The sequence below is a fragment of the Schistosoma haematobium genome, chromosome 4, assembly GCF_000699445.3.
Source record: "Schistosoma haematobium chromosome 4, whole genome shotgun sequence".
Taxonomy (NCBI): Eukaryota; Metazoa; Platyhelminthes; class Trematoda; order Strigeidida; family Schistosomatidae; genus Schistosoma; species Schistosoma haematobium.
In genome coordinates this window covers 25,257,735-25,276,943 of record NC_067199.1, presented here as the reverse complement: position 1 = coordinate 25,276,943, position 19,209 = coordinate 25,257,735, and the positions used below count along the sequence as shown (strand labels likewise).

The window sequence follows — 19,209 nt, the reverse complement described above, 5'->3', positions numbered from 1 at the left end:
TGAATAATCAAGTATTTTTGTTTACAAAATTATGCACACACTATAACATTACATATATTCAGCGCATAAACTGATTTTCATGTTCTGTGAGTATTTTGGCAGATTGTTTTGCATTAAGAAATAGAGATCTTACTTCTTCGATATCTGAAGGTTCGACTTCATCTCTTCCACTCAACTGAGCAAGACGACACGCCGGGGTCAAAAGTTGGACAGCATATCTAGGAAAATAACAAAAAACTGTTTAATTTGGTGAGAAACAAAGAAATTCAGCAAGACAAACATTGTACAAAACAATCTTAAGTTTCTAAGCTGAAATATAAATATATATAACCATGAGATTATAACAACTGCCGTGGGCGTTCTACTCATTGCCTTCGTACGACGAGTGTTATTTACAGAAATGAGAGAAGGAAAAGTGGATGTTCAGAAATTCAACCGGCTTGGTGGGACCACGTAACAGAGTTGGAAAACCGTGATTTCAAACCAATTGTACACATATGGGTTCCAAGATCCTAAGGAAATGATTAATGTACAAACCCACTTTGGTCACCGACTACCATGGGACATTTCCTAACGTAGCCTCACTGCTTTGTCGATAAAACTGATACGGTGGGCCAACTAGAAATAAGTGAATGTGATTGGCCGAAAAATATATTTCATTTTCAAGCAATGAAACATAAACCACTAATAGGCTTAATTTATACTGGACAGATACATATGTATGTAAATGAGCACACATACAATCGATTGGGCTTACCCAAACAAACATTTTCCTTAGCTTGTCTCTTTTCTCGAGTTGCCAGGCTCATTTATAGATAGCGTGTATCAATGTCAACTCTCAGAGACCACAGGTCACAACAAAGACCTCTAGTCCGAACGCTCGGAGTGGCAGTCCAAGAAAATCACCTGTCTTGGGTTAAGCACCCAAGCAGTATGTCAGGGCATACAAAGATATGATTATTGATGAAGAAAACGTTTCCATACCCCACATAAACCCTATATACTATATATATCAATACGCAATTACAGATAAATGTCATACTTTGCTTCGTCTTTCTATTGATTTGTCACTTCAATTTCGCGGATACTTCTCGTTTTTTACCCATTTAGAATCTCGTCTAAGGTGAGTATATTCTATCTTATTTAAACGTTCTCACTTTGTTCTATAGTCGAATTTATGAATGGTCCCGCTAAATGTGACACGTGATACAGCTTCTCTGAAACCATATGTACCATCTAAATAACCTTTCATGAACATTTAGACTAATGAAGATCATAGAACAGATATGTTTGGCTGCCTTCGCTAGAGCGAAATACTACAGATTCGCTTTCCGTCTGTCGTTTCGAACAGTTTGTTTTATATGCGGTTATTTGGGGACTCTGTGGCATCTTCGTCAGTCTAGATGACATGATGTTGCAATAAGCACCAGATCAGAGGAAGTAGTAATCGATTCGATACCCATTTGCAGTCCATATATGTTGTTAGATTAAAAGGCTCTATCAAAGTGAGAAACTGGCATGAGGAACGTCTTTTAATAACCTTCCCATATGCCCCAACAAATTGTAGCTTCAGTGCAAGCAAGGATGAGTTTTGTCAATAATTTAACGATCTTTTCGAGAAAGTGAGTACGACAGATAATGTATTGCTAACTGGAGATTCGAATGCACAGGCCAGGGGTCTCAGAACAGAAGAGAGCCACTTGAGTAGTCCATAAAGTAACGAAAACGTGTAGGAAATTGCCCTTAAATTGATGACTGTCCTTCGTAAGTTGTACTTGAGGATCCCATATCCCAACAAAATTCTGATATATATTATAGAGAAAGTAAACCTAATTTAGCGAGATCATTGAAAACTTACCGTAAAGTTGTATCTGTAGCGACAGTTGCAAGGCAAGTGAATGCTTGTTCAGATACTTTTATCCCTTCAGTTTGTGCACGTATACGTAGGATTTGGATTACTTCTTCACAAGAATAGGGAAGGGTACGTATGATCATAACACGATCTAGTAAATCTAATGGGATTCCATGAGGAGAAATAATGTCTTCAGTGCCTCTAAATTATAATTGCAAAAGAAAATATCACCAAATAAAAACAAAAACAGTGATAAGAAATAGACCGTTTAAACACAGATGAATACAAATGATTCAGAGAAGCGATACCTTGCAGAGTTGGTTTTCAAAACCATAATACCCTAGCAAACAAACAATGTTTATAAGCTTATGACTTGTTACATATATACGATTCAGCAGTCTTGGAAATAAATTCGTTGAAAAGAACTTTTCGCTGAACTGATTGCTTTGTAACTTAATGAATATATAAGAGTTAATTAAAAAAAACACCGATGCATTGTGTTAACTTAAATAACAAACACCAAATGAATGGAAATATGTAGTTGGGAGTATGAAGCCTATCTTATTAAGAAAGTCATATCAAGCATAAATATGAGACTACTAATAATAGTTGTAGTTTGTAAATCAATATCACTTAATCGGCATCAACAAATGATTAGAAACGAATATCAATTGATCTAAGCTATCAATATTAAGAAAAAGAGAAAAGAAGTTAACAAGATGAGGACCTAATGAAAGGAATTATTTCTAATTACGTCACTGAGACAGGTATTTCCCAATATTATTCAACACCTCCAACTACTGATTGGGAGTATTTCGAGGAATCCAATTGGGAAAGCTGTATTTATTTATAGCACTCATACTACTAGTAGTGAATTAGTTCATCGATTAATGCCATACCTTGATCTTCTTGCTCTTAATTTTCCCCCAAGGTTACTCAGCTAAGGATCTAAAATTGACGCTGTAAGCAATGATGTGCAAATTTTAGTAAATTCCAATGCATACCACGATCTTGTGATGACGAATATTAATTTTTAATACCAAAAAACCGAATTATATAAAGAGATTACACGATTGATAGCCAGTTGATTACAATGGAATTATTTCACGATAAATGCTTCGGTTTTGGACTATGGATAATACTTAAGTGTATATGAATGCTATGAGACTAGACCAAATTAATACAAAGCCCAGATTACAAATGTATTTCAAGTGACGTATGTTAAATTTGATAAGACGAGCGATGACTTAAACCATAGCGGTGAGAATAATATATGAAACTGACTTGTCCAATCTCCTCTGACGTGTAATCACATCTTGAGGAGAAATAATGATATTATTCGGTCATTTGGTTATATCTATTGACTATAGATGGTTAATTTTATATGGTAAATGTGTCGCTGATTAACTGATGTTATGTACTACTAAGATTAAGTTATACAAATCTGACCGCAAATAAACTACATGAGAAGCGTTGTATTTATATAACATTTTGATTTATTCTTGGGGTCAAATAATTTTATGTCAGCAGTCTGTGTTTTCACTACGCATTATCAAACTTGGGGTTTCAGTACCAAGAGCAAATCAGTTGAGGATTCACATGCATAGGGGATGGGGTGAATTAACTAGAATCTGGATGATTTCAAGAGATAGATGAATGCCGTGTTAGTGATGTTAATAAATGCCTAGAACAAATAGCCGAGAATGTCGTTAATACAATCGATAATCTATCACTGATCACTTTTCACATTTACTGTAAAATGACAAAGCAACTTAAATGAAAACGCTGACCATATTATTTCATCAATTTTATAGAACGTATAGTTAACAAAATATTGACGTGAAACTTTTACCAACTCAAGTCGCTTGGTGCAGCATCGGATAACAAGTATGATCAAGATCGACGATTAAATATTAATAACACAGTAAGCGATGTTTGTTTTTAGGACTAAATATTTGTCAACTACCACGAAAGACTTCGCTGTTCAGGTTAGTTGCTCGAATAAACAGGTAACAAACAATGCTAATAGTGGTGAAACTAACACTATCCGCTATTAAACAGACAACAGAAAATAGGATAACACAAGAATATATTACGTCTAACAGTATCGATGATTTCACATGGCCCTAACAACTTTCTTCCTTCTCCATTAAACTATCAATTAATTAATGATGCGGATACAAAGTCGTTTTCACGCGGATGAGTAGTGAATGAAAGTTATACTCTCTACAACAACTATTCAACAAAAAACCCTGGGACGTTGGATAACATAACCTAGTGAAAACACATTCCAATTACATAATTGGCAGTGACACTTCATCGAGAATTTGTATTTCATAACCATGATTCTAAATCTGAATTAACAGCAGGAATCATTGTGCAACCGAAATTCAATACCAAAATATAACATTGAAAGCAAACTAGTATCAGTTGGGGAAGCTACAACAATACCTAATTCGATTTGAAATAGTTTAGATTATCCTGTTGCTGATATTTGACTAAAATTTGATCAGTCTTGATTGGTATATTTACACCTTATGAGGATTCCCTCGATATACTCAAACACAACACGGACAAAATGGAATGTGGCTAGCAGTGGAATCCAGGACGCGCCCTTTGTCTTATTTCGGATTCGTCAGCCGGAAGTATGTGAAGCCCCGAATCGATGTCCACCCAATGACTCGAACCCAGAACCATTTACTTAAAACGCCACTGCGTTATCCACTTAGCTACTGAGTCTAAATAGCCACTCACTCGCGCAAGATAGATCTACCTGACGATTTCAAAATAGGACGAAACGCGCGTCCTGAATTACACTGCTAGCCACATTCCATTTATCCCATATTATTACTACCCCCCTCTGTTTGAACAACCGGGTGGTATCATGAGCGCTCACATTTAGAATGTGGTTCGTATCCAAGAACCTGGAGAATAAGTTAATTTAAATCAAATTACTGTCAGTATCAAATTACTAAGATCCTCAGACATAAATGATCTCTTAGTTGATATAAATGTCACCACCATATATCTAAGGTATAGACAGTAAAAATTCACCATAGTAACCAAAAAATATTGTAAGATTCCACGCTCTAAAGACTGAAGAATTAGTATAGAAATAACAAAAATGGTTGTTCTTTGAAGCCGTATACCGGATTCATGAAATTAAAATGAGCTTGTATTTTACATAGTTTTTCAACACAACACTGAAAGATACAAAATTATTTACAATACAAATACCATTAATTTAAGAACAGAAAGTATATAAAATAGGCAGTTAACTAGTGACATCCCGAAATCAAAAACTGACCCTTTAAGATCAAAATTATAGTAAGATGCTAACTTTGAAAATTGACATTTGATGCGTGTGTATATTCCTGGTTAATTCTGAAAAAAAAAACACCATGAATCGAGGAAAACGATAGTTAGCAGCGATTGATAGTAACACTTTTATCATAGTGATGACCATGAGCCAAGGAGCGTAATGTAAATAACAAAGTCTCCGGCTAGTATTTTCCGAATAGTATTAATCACTCAAGTTTTCAATTGTTTATGGATCTCAAAGTAGTCACTATAACGAACATAAACTTCACAATTCACAAAAGCTATAGTATGTTGTTCAATATGCGGTATCATAACACTAGTCATAAATCATTAATTGTACATAAGAATAATAAATGGTTATCACTGTGTTAATTATCCTTGCATCAGTTTGACTCTTCAAAGTGTACATCATGAAACAGGTAAAACGATTAGATAAAATCTGGAAGTTAGTTAAAATTATATAATTTTCACCTTTTTAAGAGTAAAAAACAGGATAGAGAATATTTTCACTGAATGTATCGAGTTTATACAAATAAAACATACCTGATGGTACATTTCCCCCGATTGGTAGCAAAAATAACGATGGGTGCGATTGTTGATTCGAGTGCCCGATGAAGATAAGTGAAACATTCGATGTCTAGCATGTGTACTTCATCAATAAACAACACACCAGGAACAAGTTCAGCGATGCCTTGATCTATGTATTTATTAACAACCTTGTTGATTTCCTTCCTTAGTTTATCTGTTTAAAAAAATGAAATACGCTACTGGAATTTAGATAATCCCATCAACAAATAAACATTACAGAACTAAAAAGAATATTTACTAGACATAACAAGATGGTCAAGCAACTTGGAATTTAATAATTACTAAATTGTTTGAACTTATCTGAAAAGCCTTGATAGTAAATACTGCTTCAATTTAGGAGAGTAAAAGATGACAGTCCCAAACTAAATTAAATTGGTCCATATTTCCATACTTTACAACATACAAAACAGGAAGTTGATAAGATAGATGAAAAACAGCTAAAAAGCAGTTAGGAATTCAACACTTACATCATGAAAGATAACTTGTCCAAGAACTACACATAATTCTCTTATTACTCATTTAGATCAAGACATGTTAGTAAAGTTGTAATCACCAACGCGGACGGAGATAACTAGTGGCTTCATAGGCTTACTGTGATCTAAATGATCACACTTTTTTTACTACAATTGACATAATATTCTAGAGTAGACAGTAACTTGTGATGGATTCAACTTGACACTGGTTGTCATGTATTGGCAGACTCCCTACCATAGGTCTGTCTTTTTTACAAAGTGAAAATCAACTGTGCGGAATAGGTTATTTAATGTGGGCTACATCTCCATACGAAATATGTTGTCCTATGAATGCTTATTCAGTATTAACCAATTACGCTGTGTTCCAGTGAAATAGTACAACTCCAGAAACCAAGTTAATTTCTACCTAAAGTAACCAGAGATCTGTAGATGTGGGAACCACTTCCACAGCTCACTGTATGATGTAGAATGATGCTAAATATTGGTTATCGAAAACCGTGAACGAATAAGACACATGAAAATATGTTTCGATGTTAAATTACATGATATTATAATCAACTGACAGCAGGGTAGTACCACTAGTCTTCACACACTAGTGTAAGTCCAAGATTAGTATGAGTATCTGCACTTAGAGTTGAATTATTAGTACCTTAATTTGAAAACAAAACTTCTTGCAAAGTAAGGATTACATTAAGTCACGAAACGTCAGAAATGCAGTTTTCTACGCTTTTTGATATAACAGAATATTTATTATTAAGGATTAGTAACTTGGGTAGATACTCAGTACGTAGGATTTATCTGCGAAATCATTGATAATACTTTTTATAAAGCCAAAAAAGTGTGGAAACCTCAGGAAACTATCTTAAACGCCAACTTACTATAAGAATTTACGATAACGAGAGTCTGGAGAAAGTATTCAAATGTGTGGAAAACCTGTTTGCATCTCCTTTCAGTCAATAAACAGAATTTTTTAGGGAGTAATTTGAGTATGGCTATTTCAGGACCTGATGAGATTAAGCTCATTGACATAACTTCGACCAAGCTTGAGTTACTCTAGGCTAAGCCAGTTTATTACTTGTGATTGCTAATTTGAGCAACCGAAACCCAGGTTTTTCAAAGTATTAACCATACTGTTTAATGTTCGTTACCGAACCTGTATTTACTAGACCTCTGTATCCATATGCAAGCATTGGTGGTCCTCAGGAAGAACTTATCCTAAGCGGTTAAATAATCTCGTTAAACTGACACTTGATATGCATGCAGTCTTACGATTTTTGACTCAACCCTCAATGATAGGTTATCGATATTTTACAAGTCATAAAACCATGAAACTTAATGTTCGCTGTGATGAAAACAATATTAAACTTTGACTCGCTAATATAAGGAAAACAAACTAGCATAAAAAGCCAAGAGGCATTAAGTTATAAAACTACACCTGTAATTTCCGTCTTTTTCGGTTTCATTAGCTGACCCATCATTGAGACAATATCTTGCCCCCCTTGAGGTCGGGCGTTTGCTACATCCAGATCGTGAAGTGTGACATCCTGAACAACATCTTTCTTTTTATGAACTTCCCCTTTTGGAAGAGGGACATACTCGTCAGCTTCTAAATCATATTCAGCTGTATAAACATCACATCTTCCCTGACGCTTGACTGCACCGGAGTTGGCTTCGATATAAATTACATCCCCGACCTCAACATGTTCTTTCTGAAGACTCTCATAAATACATGGGTCTAACTTCAATTGTTTGACACCTTTAGCAGTACGCAAACTGATAATAACGTGACTGATTGTTTTGCCGAAACCTGTTATTTTATTAAACAAATAGATTCAGTTACCTCCAGTTGGACTTTCTGTTTCTACCGGAGTTAACTCGGTTACTTCTCCTTCATAGACTTCTTTGATCTCTTTTATGCGCAAACCTGTAGTCTTTTATCATGAAGGCATTGGTGAAAATACCTATCGCTCGCCTGAAGTTCTCCATCAAAACTTCCGTCTTCTTTATTTCGGAAGAGTAAACCTCACTTCCAACCATCGGGCAAAATGGAACTTTCCCACCAAGGTCCTGAGCAATGGCTAAAGCTATTGCAGTCTGCGAAGCGCAAAATTTAGAAAATCATAATATAAAAAGTGTTTGGAGCTTGTATTAGAATTTTGCTCTGATACAAGCATATTCAATCATACTGACCTTCCCAGTCCCTGGAGGCCCTGCCATTAAAACTGCACGTCCAGCCATTTTCTTTGATCTAATCATTTCTACTACAATACCAGCGGCCTGGTGTAAAAGTACATCGAAGAAATACACAATACTTCACGCGCGCACTCTTGACCAACAAGTCCACATGCATTTGACAGAGCAGTGCCAGTTTCATCTAACCCAAGGCCCTTGATGTGTGTATGGGCTGCTATTCTCTGAGTTTTCGATGTGCTGCGAACCTCTTCTATTTTCATTATTGTGGACAGTATTGACAAGACAGCCCTGACAACCGAGACGTATGGCGCCTGGAGCAACGGCTGATAATACTGAATGACTTAAACACCAACTTTTAAGTTAAATGGCCATGTCTTAAACGTGCTGTCTTAATGACAGTAAATAGTCTAATCTATGCTGTTAAGTGCGGAGGCTAACTCTGTGAAAGTCAGTTTTCTTCTTCAAATAATTCATTGGTGAGTTATATTCTTGCAGTAATAGATAAATCTCCAAAATTAATAGCTCTGTAAGTCTTCGACATTTGATGCTAACCACATTGGTTTTACTGTACACACCTAGCCGAAGGCGCTTGGTCACGTATCCGCAATAAATCACCAGTGGATACGCCGTGCCATTCATTCCTTTCAACTACTAGCCAGCTTAGACCAAACGATTCTCGATATATCAATAACTTTCCAAATATATCGTTGAACTCCTTCGTTTCTAACTTCTACCCTGACTCTGTTGGCATACTTCGATTACGAAGGTGTTACCGATTAAAGCGTCTTCAAACTCCGAATACCTGTGGCATCCTTAGTGTTGAGGCCGACGTGAACTGGTACACCCATTTGTAGACTGTGAGGCTGTTTTTGTTGGAACATTATATATCATCTTTTAATTTTTATTTTCATATCGTTTGATTTCGTTTTCAGACTTCCGGACACTTTCTCTCGTTCGTTTTTGTACTTTATGCTCATCATGGCGGAACAATCTCCTAATTTATTTGGGATTAGGACTTCTTCGTTTCCCTCATTTCAGCTAATTCCATTTGGGCCCGGTAATGCCGAAGCCTGTTTCCGTTGTGCAGAAGCTAACTTTGAGCACGGCGTTTCAGACACACGTGCACAGTTTGTCGCAGTAATGCGGGAACTGTCGCGCGATTTCCTCAGGCAGGTCACACCTGGTATGCTTACTAGTGATGTTTGGGGACATTACGAAACTCTAAAAAGGGCTTTTCTTAATTGACCGAAAAGGTTAGGTCAACTCTTTCACGACATCAATCGACAACATGGCTCGACGACGGGCATGTTGCTACAAATGAGGGAGATCATTTTTCAACGGACCTTTGACAAGGGCCTGTTTCAACAACATTTTTAGTTCAAGCTTCCTCAATAGGTGCAGGCAGTGCTTGTCTCATTTCAAAACAACGCTGTAGACGAACTGGATGCACCTGCCGACCGAATTCTGAAGATCGCCATAGCTTCCAACGTCGATTTTTATTAAGTCAAAGGAAAATCTCGAACGACAAGAAATGATGTCACAGAACTGTGCCATACTGTGACACGTTACCTTAGTATTCTTCATGGTCGTGGAAGCTGACAAACCCCGTAATTTTTCACGAAGACGATGTATCTCTAGGTCATGAGAAACAAATGACTTTTTTTAGTGTTGTTATCAAAATAAGCATAGATAATCTTCTCGAAACTTCAGAAACCCCAGCAGTTTTCCGATTTCCCGAGAGACGTTCCGACAAACTTCCCATTAACTTCGCATTAACAGCAACCGTGACCGGTGAACATAGCCGTTTGTTATGCATCGTTGGTGTGATAAAGAAAGTTCGCTACCTCGTCAAAATTGGTGCAGAAGTCAGCATTTTTCCCGTAATCCTAACGACAAACTCCACAAAGCAGTTTTCAACCTACCGTCCGAAAATGGGAAGCCGATCGCCACATATGGTAAGACATATGCTTATCTTAACGTGAGTTTTCGTGAGCCCGTTCACTGGATTTTCGTTGCTACAGAAGTTTTTTTAGTATGGACCTGCCACAACACCAAAATCTACTCACAAACCCGAGCAAGCGGAAGTTAGTAGATGGCTATACTGAATTGTCTATTTGTGGAACTTCATTTTCTAACTGTAGGTTATCCTCAGTCACTTTTATGCACATAATCGATCCATACTATTAACAAATACTAGATAAGTACCCTGTTACACACCAAACGCAACCGAAATCGCCACGTTTAACCAGCACTGTTACACATCACACCACGACTACATGACCACCTGTATTTTCGACAGCGTTCAGAATAGCTCCCGAAAAGCTAAGGTTGGTCGACAACGAATTCGACCACATGATAGACTTAGGAATCATTCGGCCACCAAACAGCCCATAGGCATCTTCCTTACACATGGTCTCTAAAAACGGCAGTAGTGATTAGCGTCTAACTGGTGACTATCAGTGTCTGAATACGAAAACCACTACCGATCGTCACCCGTCGCCTCACATTCACGATTTGAAAACTGCCCTAAAATGTACAACTGTCTTTTCAGAAATCGATTTGATTAAAGCGTATAACCAAATTACCATGATTGCTGAGATTTCGTTTACTTGTCATCTTGTACTTTTGACCAGTCACATTTGGGTAAATTGCATTAATCTATCCAGCAGAGTAGAAAGGTGTCATTTACCTGACAGGGACCTCGTTGTATTCTGGTAAGTAACTAGGTACGTAGTCTAAAATAGTTTTCATGACTTGTTTGTATCCGATTTCAGGGATGTAAGTTGACCGTACAGCTCATTTCCAGAAACTATTCAGGTATATTATAATCTGTACCTTTATACTTATTTCATATAAAATCAACGCCAAAATTTCTTGCCGAATCTGGGATCGTGAAGAAGATTTATAGCTCAGGTGGATGATTTTGATGAAGTTTTGTTCTCTGAGCTCAGAAAACAAAATTCCATCAATATTTTACCGAATAATTATGTTCTGGGTTATATTCGTCGGTGCGTGTCACTGACTGAAAAATTAGGTCGTGCAGCTTACATCAGCCAAACTATTTCTGGACACTATTATACTGAACAGCTTCATTTTGGCTATCGTATTGTTCCTTTGGATTTGATTTGTTGCAAAAAAGCCAAAATCCTTCATCTACACTGGCAGCGCCGATATTCTGTCTATCCAACAGTACTGTGGTTTTATCTACTGGAATTTTTCAGGTTGTCTGTATTTTATTTAAAATTATCGAGCATTTTCTTTTGAGTCTGAAATTACCAAACGGACGTGTTTCAGAAATACTGACTACTTTCCGTCTGTCTCAAATTACTAAGCAATCTTTTATGGTTGCCGAATATTTTCGTTTGTGAAAATACACAGCTTTACGGTTCTAGACATAATCCACTGAAATAGAGTATAATGACAATCACACGTCAGTAGAATTCATTCTCAGAACCGATGAATGAAACAAGATTTTAACTCCTAGATAACTTTTCGTGCCTTAAGGTAACCCTCGTGCTATTGATAGAAGAAACCAGAGAAGTAGTGAATATGTCTTTATTTCGATCTTCGCGCAGTCACAGTGGAGCGTGGGATTATCTGTTCAGACAAACAAAGTCTCTCAACATTCAAGATAATAGGGAATATAACGCTTATAAAAAATAAGGAAGTGAATGAATACTTGAACAATACTGTTTCGGCATAAGCTTGGTTGTTTGGGGTCAACTCTTAACCAACCAACCTGAGCTGTTACATTAGCTTCCCCCTAGAATCGACTTCCGTAGGAACGTCGGTTCGATTAACCTATCTATCGAAAACACCTTAGTTCTATTTCTCATCCCAAGGGAAAATTATCAACTCGCTCACTATTTGACTTACAATCAGTGACGACTAACGCTGTCAACGATAGTCCATGGATGTCTCCTCATTTACTAGCTTGTCATCTTATTTTGTAGCATGTGATCTATTCTACAACTATCGCTGACGGTTTACTGCGTGCTTTCAAGAGAAAGAGTGTGAGAATGTGGAATAAGAATATCTGAGGAAGTGCCGCGAGCGGGCTACCCAACACCATGTTGGTGAGGTACGATTTTTCCATGCTCAGACCGGCTATCAGGTGTTTACTCACCTGCCTCTTTAGTCGCCCTCAAGTAAAAAGTAAAGAAGAATCTACTTCAAAGGTAATGGTGAAAACCAATCACACCTGAAGAACTGCTCCACTGCCTGCATAAAAATAATAAGATACAAAATGGAAATACAAAAATATAATTTATAATTGTTCGGTTCCACGTAAGTGATTGGTCTCCAGAAAGGATTGGTATTCTGGAAGAAAATAGACATAGTGTAGCCATCTTATGTACGAAAAGGTATGAACACAAAAAAATTTTTTATAATGCATATATGTAAAAGTGTAAACTTGCTAGAAGTTGGACTCATTGTCAAACCCGATCAAATGTATGACCTTGGGCCTATGACGACCGCCTTTTATAACCAGGTACGTAACCAAGGGTGCATAGTTGTACTCCACAAAACGGAAAAGAATATACGGTTAAGGAGGAGAAAAAATTGTGTAGATTATGAGGATTAAGTACAATTGTGTCAAATACTCTTTTCTGGTTTGATCTAAGTATGTATGATATATTGAAGCAATATTTCGTCAATTCATCCAAGTAACGACTTTGTCTGCACCTTAGAAATGTGTAAGTCCTATTACTCGTTAGTATTATATATGATTAATCGGTAAAAGGAAAGATTGCAGTCATTCGCCCGTGGTTTGATGTGGTCTAATGGCTAGGCACACGGTCTAGCATCCAGGAGGGCAGAGGTTCGAGTGCGTGTGGGGCTAGTGTTTTCGTTCACCAAAACCCCCTTCAATACGATGTTTGTTGGCCATATGTTGCTCAGATATGAGAGAAAGATAACAGGAGGACGGATTGATATGTCAAAGTGCCATATTGGAATAGTACAAGTTCTTTGTTTTTATTAATAATAATGCTATAGAAAAAAAACTACAAGTGTGGTAGATTTCCATTTTACGTTATAATTAAACCAACGAGAAAAAAAGGTATATATATATATATATATATATATATATATATATAAGTTATTGACATAACATGTTTTTTATAACGCTAGTGTTAAGTTCCAGGATTTTGTATGGACCACTAATAATAATTGGTTTAACGTTAGCATAGCTGTGATATTCATATTAGTTCAATGTTGTGATTACTTAACAGTTCCCTTATAAGTTGTGTTTAAAATTAGGTATGTGGAATCAATGCGGCTAACATAGTAACCTTACAATAACGCACTGTACTATATCTTCACGGTTATTGATTCTTAAATGTCAGAAATTTAAAAAAAAATTTGAATATTGCCAATAATGATGGGTTATATGATCACACTAAAAAGCATGCTGTAGGAAAACTGGTTAAGTCATTATGTAAGTTTCCTAAACATGAAAAAAATGATGAGAACTTTAATAAGTATTTGACCATGGTTTAATCCAAAATGTTTTGTCTAGAAAACCACTTAATAATAGTAGTATTAAGCGTATCAAGCTACTGAACACATCTTCGACCGAAAACTTTTAGAATTAGTTCATATGGTATATATGTATAGCCAGTCTACGTGAAAAATGTATATAGATATATAAGAAGTTCAGCCAACATAGTTAATTAACCAGAAAAAGAAATTATAAAACTCGCCTGGGTTGCTTTTTGAATTCGTTGTATTTGCCAGTGTTAGTTGTATGAATTTGATTAAAATCCGCAGCCATCGTTTCGGAATACCTAGCTTGTGTCCAGTATTTAAAAAAAATTTAACATAACACTTATATATCAAAGGCAAAAGGTCTGGGGAGTTGTAGGTGAGGCGGAATGAGGAGAAAAGTTATTTTAAGTAGATGCAGGGTCTGATTAGCTACGTGGTTAGATTTTATCCTGCAGCTGAAACTGTCAACATCCTTGATTGGCTAATCGGATGTGCCCAGCGAACCATTTTAGTCATTTGTAAAGATTTATCGTTTTTGCATTTCGATTCCGTAATGGATTTGTCAGTTAAACGATCTAACGACACGTATGGTGGTTCATGATCTAGATAAGCCGGCTTTAGCCTATCAATACTTACTGTGTCGATGTTTCCGTGTTTTTCTATCACGAAATATTTAGATTTTCTTGAGACGACTTTGAAAGGACCTTCAAATGGAGGGCTAAGTGGTGCTTTTATTTTGTCACATCTTATCCAGACGTGCGTGCAATTGCTTAGGTCTTTAGGTACATATACGGCACGCGATTGTTCACGAGTATTAATCGGCTTAATTTTAGACATGTGGTCCCGTAGTTGATCTACATAATTTTCTAAATTAAGTTTTTGACTGTTAGTATTAGGGTTAATAAATTCACCTGGTAGTCTCAGAGTTGTTCCGAAAACCAGTTCCGCAGCTGAACACTGTGCGTCAGTTTTGACAGATGTTCGTATTCCCAACATAACTAATGGTAGGAATTCTGTCCACTGATTGGGGTTTGAGTGAGATATAAGGGCGGTTTTTAGCTGACGGTGAAAACGTTCTACCATCCCATTAGCCTGAGGATGATATGCAGTGCAGCGTATCCTATTGGAGCCTAGAAGTTTAGCCAAGTTATTAAATAGTTCGGATTCGAATTGCGCTCCTCTATCCGTCGTTATTGTTATGGGTGTACCAAAAATGGTTACCCAGTTCTGCATGAAAACTTTGGCTACTGTTTCCGCTGTGATGTCCGCTATCGGGATGGCTATAGGGAATCTGGTAAATCGATCTATGCATGTAAAAAGATAATTGAAACCGTTTGAACGTGGTAAAGGACCTACCAAGTCGATATGCACATGGGCAAAACGTGCATCTGGTTGCGAGAAAACACCTATGGGTGAATTTGTGTGACGATTAATCTTTGATTGTTGACATGCTGAACACTCTCTAACCCATTTGTGTACATCCTTCTGTAAATTCGGCCATATATATCTGGCATTGATTAGTTTTGTTGAAGCTTTCGCGCCAGGATGAGACAAAGAATGAAAGTTATTATATATCAACTTTCGCATATTTTTGGGAACGAAAGGTCGCGGCATTGCCTTGGTCGTGTCACAATAAATTAGAATACCATCGATAGGTGATGGGAATTGTTTTAAATTAAGACTTGAATTGTTTGTTTTAAGTAGGTTTTGCAATTCTAGGTCCTGCTCTTGTTCGTGTCTTAACGTCTCGAAGTTTACTGTAGACTGCTGTAGCACGTTCATTTCTAGTCTGGATAAAGCATCTGCCGCCTGATTGTCCTGACCTTTGACATGTCGGATATCGCTTGTGAACTGTGATATATAGTCAAGGTGTCGGACTTCTCGAGGTGAGTATTTATCGGCTCTCGCTTTTAAAGCATTCGTCAGAGGTTTGTGATCCGTAAAGACTATAAATTCCCTACCTTCTAACATGTGTCGGAAGTGTTTAATGGTCAGGTAGATTGCAAGAAGTTCTCGCCCGAAGGTAGAATACCTTGTTTCGGCTGGAGCGAGTCTTTTCGAGAAGAAAGCAATTGGTTTCCAGGCGTTTTTAACCAGTTGGTTAAGGGTACCGCCTACTGCTTTATCTGAAGCATCCACCATCAAAGCAAGTGGGGAAAGAGAATTCGGATATATCAACGTAGTTGCTTGAGCCAGTTTATCTTTAAGCTGTTTAATAGCTTCGATGGCGTCAGAAGACAGTTTGAATTCTTTTGGTTTTCCTTTAAGTGAATCTGTCAAAGGTTGCATTAATTGTGCACAACCTGGTATGAATCTGCGATAAAAGTTAATTAGGCCTAGAAAACTTCTCAGTTGTGTTAGAGAACTAGGTACGGGGTATTGTTTGATAGTATCCACTTCTTTTTTTATAGGTTTAATCCCTTCTGGGCTTATTGTGTGACCGAGAAATTCTAAAGTTTGAACACCGAAAACACACTTACTTTGATGTATGTTTATTCCATGTTCATCCAGTCTTTCAACACTGCTTGTACATGCTGTTCGTGTGATTGCAAATCGGGGCTGGCAATTAACAAGTCGTCTATATACCCCTGCGCAAATGGCATATCTCGAAGTAGGTTATCTATGAATCTTTGAAATGTCTGTGCCGCATTTCTCAGGCCGAATGGCATGCGTACAAACTCGAATAAGCCAAAGGGTGTAGTAATAGCTGTCTTGGGAATATCTTCATCAGCCACCGGGATATTGTGATATGCCCTGACTAAATCAATTTTAGTGAATATGTTCATACCCTGTAAACCGTTGGTGAAATCTTGGATATGAGGTATTGGGTACCTATCAGGTACGGTTTGACGGTTTAGGGCTCTGTAATCCCCGCACGGTCGCCAGTCACCTTCATTCTTCTTTGGGACCATATGCAAGGGGATGCCCATTGACTATCAGAGGGACGGATAATACCCAGTTGTAGCATATAATCAAACTCGGCCCTAGCGATTTTGAGCTTATCTGGTGCTAGTCTCCTGGGTTTTGCAAAAACCGGTGCACCTTCGGTTTTGATAGTGTGACTTACTTTTAGTTTGTCTTTAGAAGGCTGTGGGTTTGGTTTAGTTAAGTTTGGAAATTCCGCGAGTATATCTTGGAATTTCGCTGTTGTTACTGGGGGAGTTTGAATCAAGTTAAGAGAGCTGATGTGACTTTCTTTGCCTTTTGTGTAATACGAAGTTTCTTTTAGTGTTAATCGCCGTTTCTTGGTGTCAACTAGAAATTCGTATCTCTCTAGAAAGTCCATCCCCAGTATTGCCAGATCTAAGTCGGCTACCGTGAAAACCCAAGGGAATTGCCTCCTGAACCCCAAATCTAGGGTTAAAGTTTTCTGCCCAAATGTCGCAATTTTAGTTTTATTTGCAGCTTGAAGTGTAATTGATGATGTTTCTCGACTAATCTCAGTTTTATTTCGAGGGATGATGCTAAGAGCAGCGCCAGTATCCACCAAGAAATTCAAGCCCGAGTTTCTGTCTCTAACATAAAACAAGCGACTGTTTAGGCGCCCCTCCTCAGTCGTCGCGACCTGGGGAGGGGTTACTGGTTTCCCGCTGCCTTAGAATTATGCTTAGGCCAGGCGCATGGTTGCATGCACTTGGTTGAGTTGACACCAAACTTCCAGTGGTACCAACAAAACTGCCCAGATTGTCTGGACATTTGTGACCTGTTTTGTGACTTGGATCGTGGTCGTTGTGGTGACCTGCTCCTGTTTCTATGACCCATTTGCATTCTGGTGACAGCCTCAGTGAGACTCTTAACACTCGCAATGAGTCCTTCTATTACGGGGTCTTTTGCTGATTCTACTTTTTGTGTGTGATTTATTGTGCCTGATCCAGTTGGAGGACCTCTTTCCATTATTCTGTCGGCTATACGCGCTAAGTGAGATAATGAGGTTTCAGGATCTTGTGCATCCAAACAGTGTTGGACGTAGCATGGGAGAGCTTGTATCCATCCTTGTTTTAGGACTGTTTCACCCACTGTGTTATCACCCACTAAGACTTGGAGGTGACGTAAAAACTGTGACGGCGACCGATCACCTAGTGTTTCACCTTGAAAAAGTCTTTGGATTCTTTGACTATCTGATAATGATAAACGGTTCATTATCTCTCGTCTTAAGATGGTGTATGGTTGTGGTGATGGTGGACTTAAAATCAAGTCACGGACTTCTTTGGCGACTGAAGGAGGAAGGATAGAACACAAGTCTCTATAGCGAATCCCTTCAGATTTGATATTGTGTCTCGTAAAATAATGCTCTAGTTGAGCAAACCACAACTCAGGATCACTACGATCAAATTCTGGAAGTCGGGATTTCGTAGTCATAACAGTGTCTATCTCCACTGGTGACAAATCCTCCAGATTATGGGTTTCTATTGAGTCTGACATGAGGTATGTGACAAATATAGCAATAAAGTTAGCACAAAAAGTGGTTACTATGACACGAATAACTTAAGATAATACGGAATAAACTAGTTATATACTCAAATTAGTTTACGGATAATCAGGTCTACTTTTACGATTGAGTAAAAAAAAATGTTAATAACAGAAATGAGGTTAAATTTGTGTTCAAAAGGGCTCACCAATTTCGTGCCTTAAGGTAACCCTCGTGCTATTGATAGAAGAAACCAGAGAAGTAGTGAATATGTCTTTATTTCGATCTTCGCGCAGTCACAGTGGAGCGTGGGATTATCTGTTCAGACAAACAAAGTCTCTCAACATTCAAGATAATAGGGAATATAACGCTTATAAAAAATAAGGAAGTGAATGAATACTTGAACAATACTGTTTCGGCATAAGCTTGGTTGTTTGGGGTCAACTCTTAACCAACCAACCTGAGCTGTTACAAACTCTCTCCTGTCACAAAAAACACATTTTATACTTCACACCATGACCTAGAACCTAGTGACAAATTAGATATGGTGAGGCTGACTCTAGTTCAACTGCTCTAGGGATAACATTACTTCTCTTACTAATGTAATGTGCATCAGACTATAAAGTTGGGAGATATAGTGGGATAAAAACGCGTTAAATATGCAAGAGAATCATTAGAGCATATAAAGTAGAATGTGTGACTACGAGCGAGACCGCTGGTCGGCTCAACGAGGAAAGTATACAGTGACACCGTAATAACACCGAATAATCACGGCAAATCATTTTTGAATCTAGAAATATAGTACTTTGGAAGATTGACATGATGTTGGAAAAATGGGTGAGGTTAATACAGGTCAGTCTTAGGAAACCATTATGGAAACTCCA

At 37.6% G+C, this 19,209-nt stretch overlaps 1 protein-coding gene across 2 annotated transcripts; it reads right to left on the bottom strand.

Moving 5' to 3' along the window:
- On the bottom strand, positions 1–8,762 carry RUVBL1_1 (RuvB-like protein 1). 2 transcript variants are annotated; one of them, XM_051219341.1, is made up of 8 exons: positions 8,547–8,749; positions 8,425–8,511; positions 8,196–8,328; positions 8,075–8,158; positions 7,670–8,041; positions 5,717–5,915; positions 1,859–2,053; positions 1–218 (listed from the first exon to the last, which is right to left on the bottom strand). In XM_051219341.1, the coding sequence occupies exons 1-8, from the start codon at positions 8,685–8,687 to the stop codon at positions 59–61; spliced, it is 1,371 nt and encodes a 456-aa protein (XP_051066614.1). In that variant the 5' UTR covers positions 8,688–8,749; the 3' UTR covers positions 1–58. The 2 variants fall into 2 exon arrangements, with proteins under 2 accessions (XP_051066614.1, XP_051066613.1); XM_051219342.1 differs by lacking the exons at positions 1–218; positions 1,859–2,053 and adding an exon at positions 4,973–5,236 and having other exon boundaries at positions 8,547–8,762.
- Positions 8,763–19,209: the final 10,447 nt, after the last annotated feature.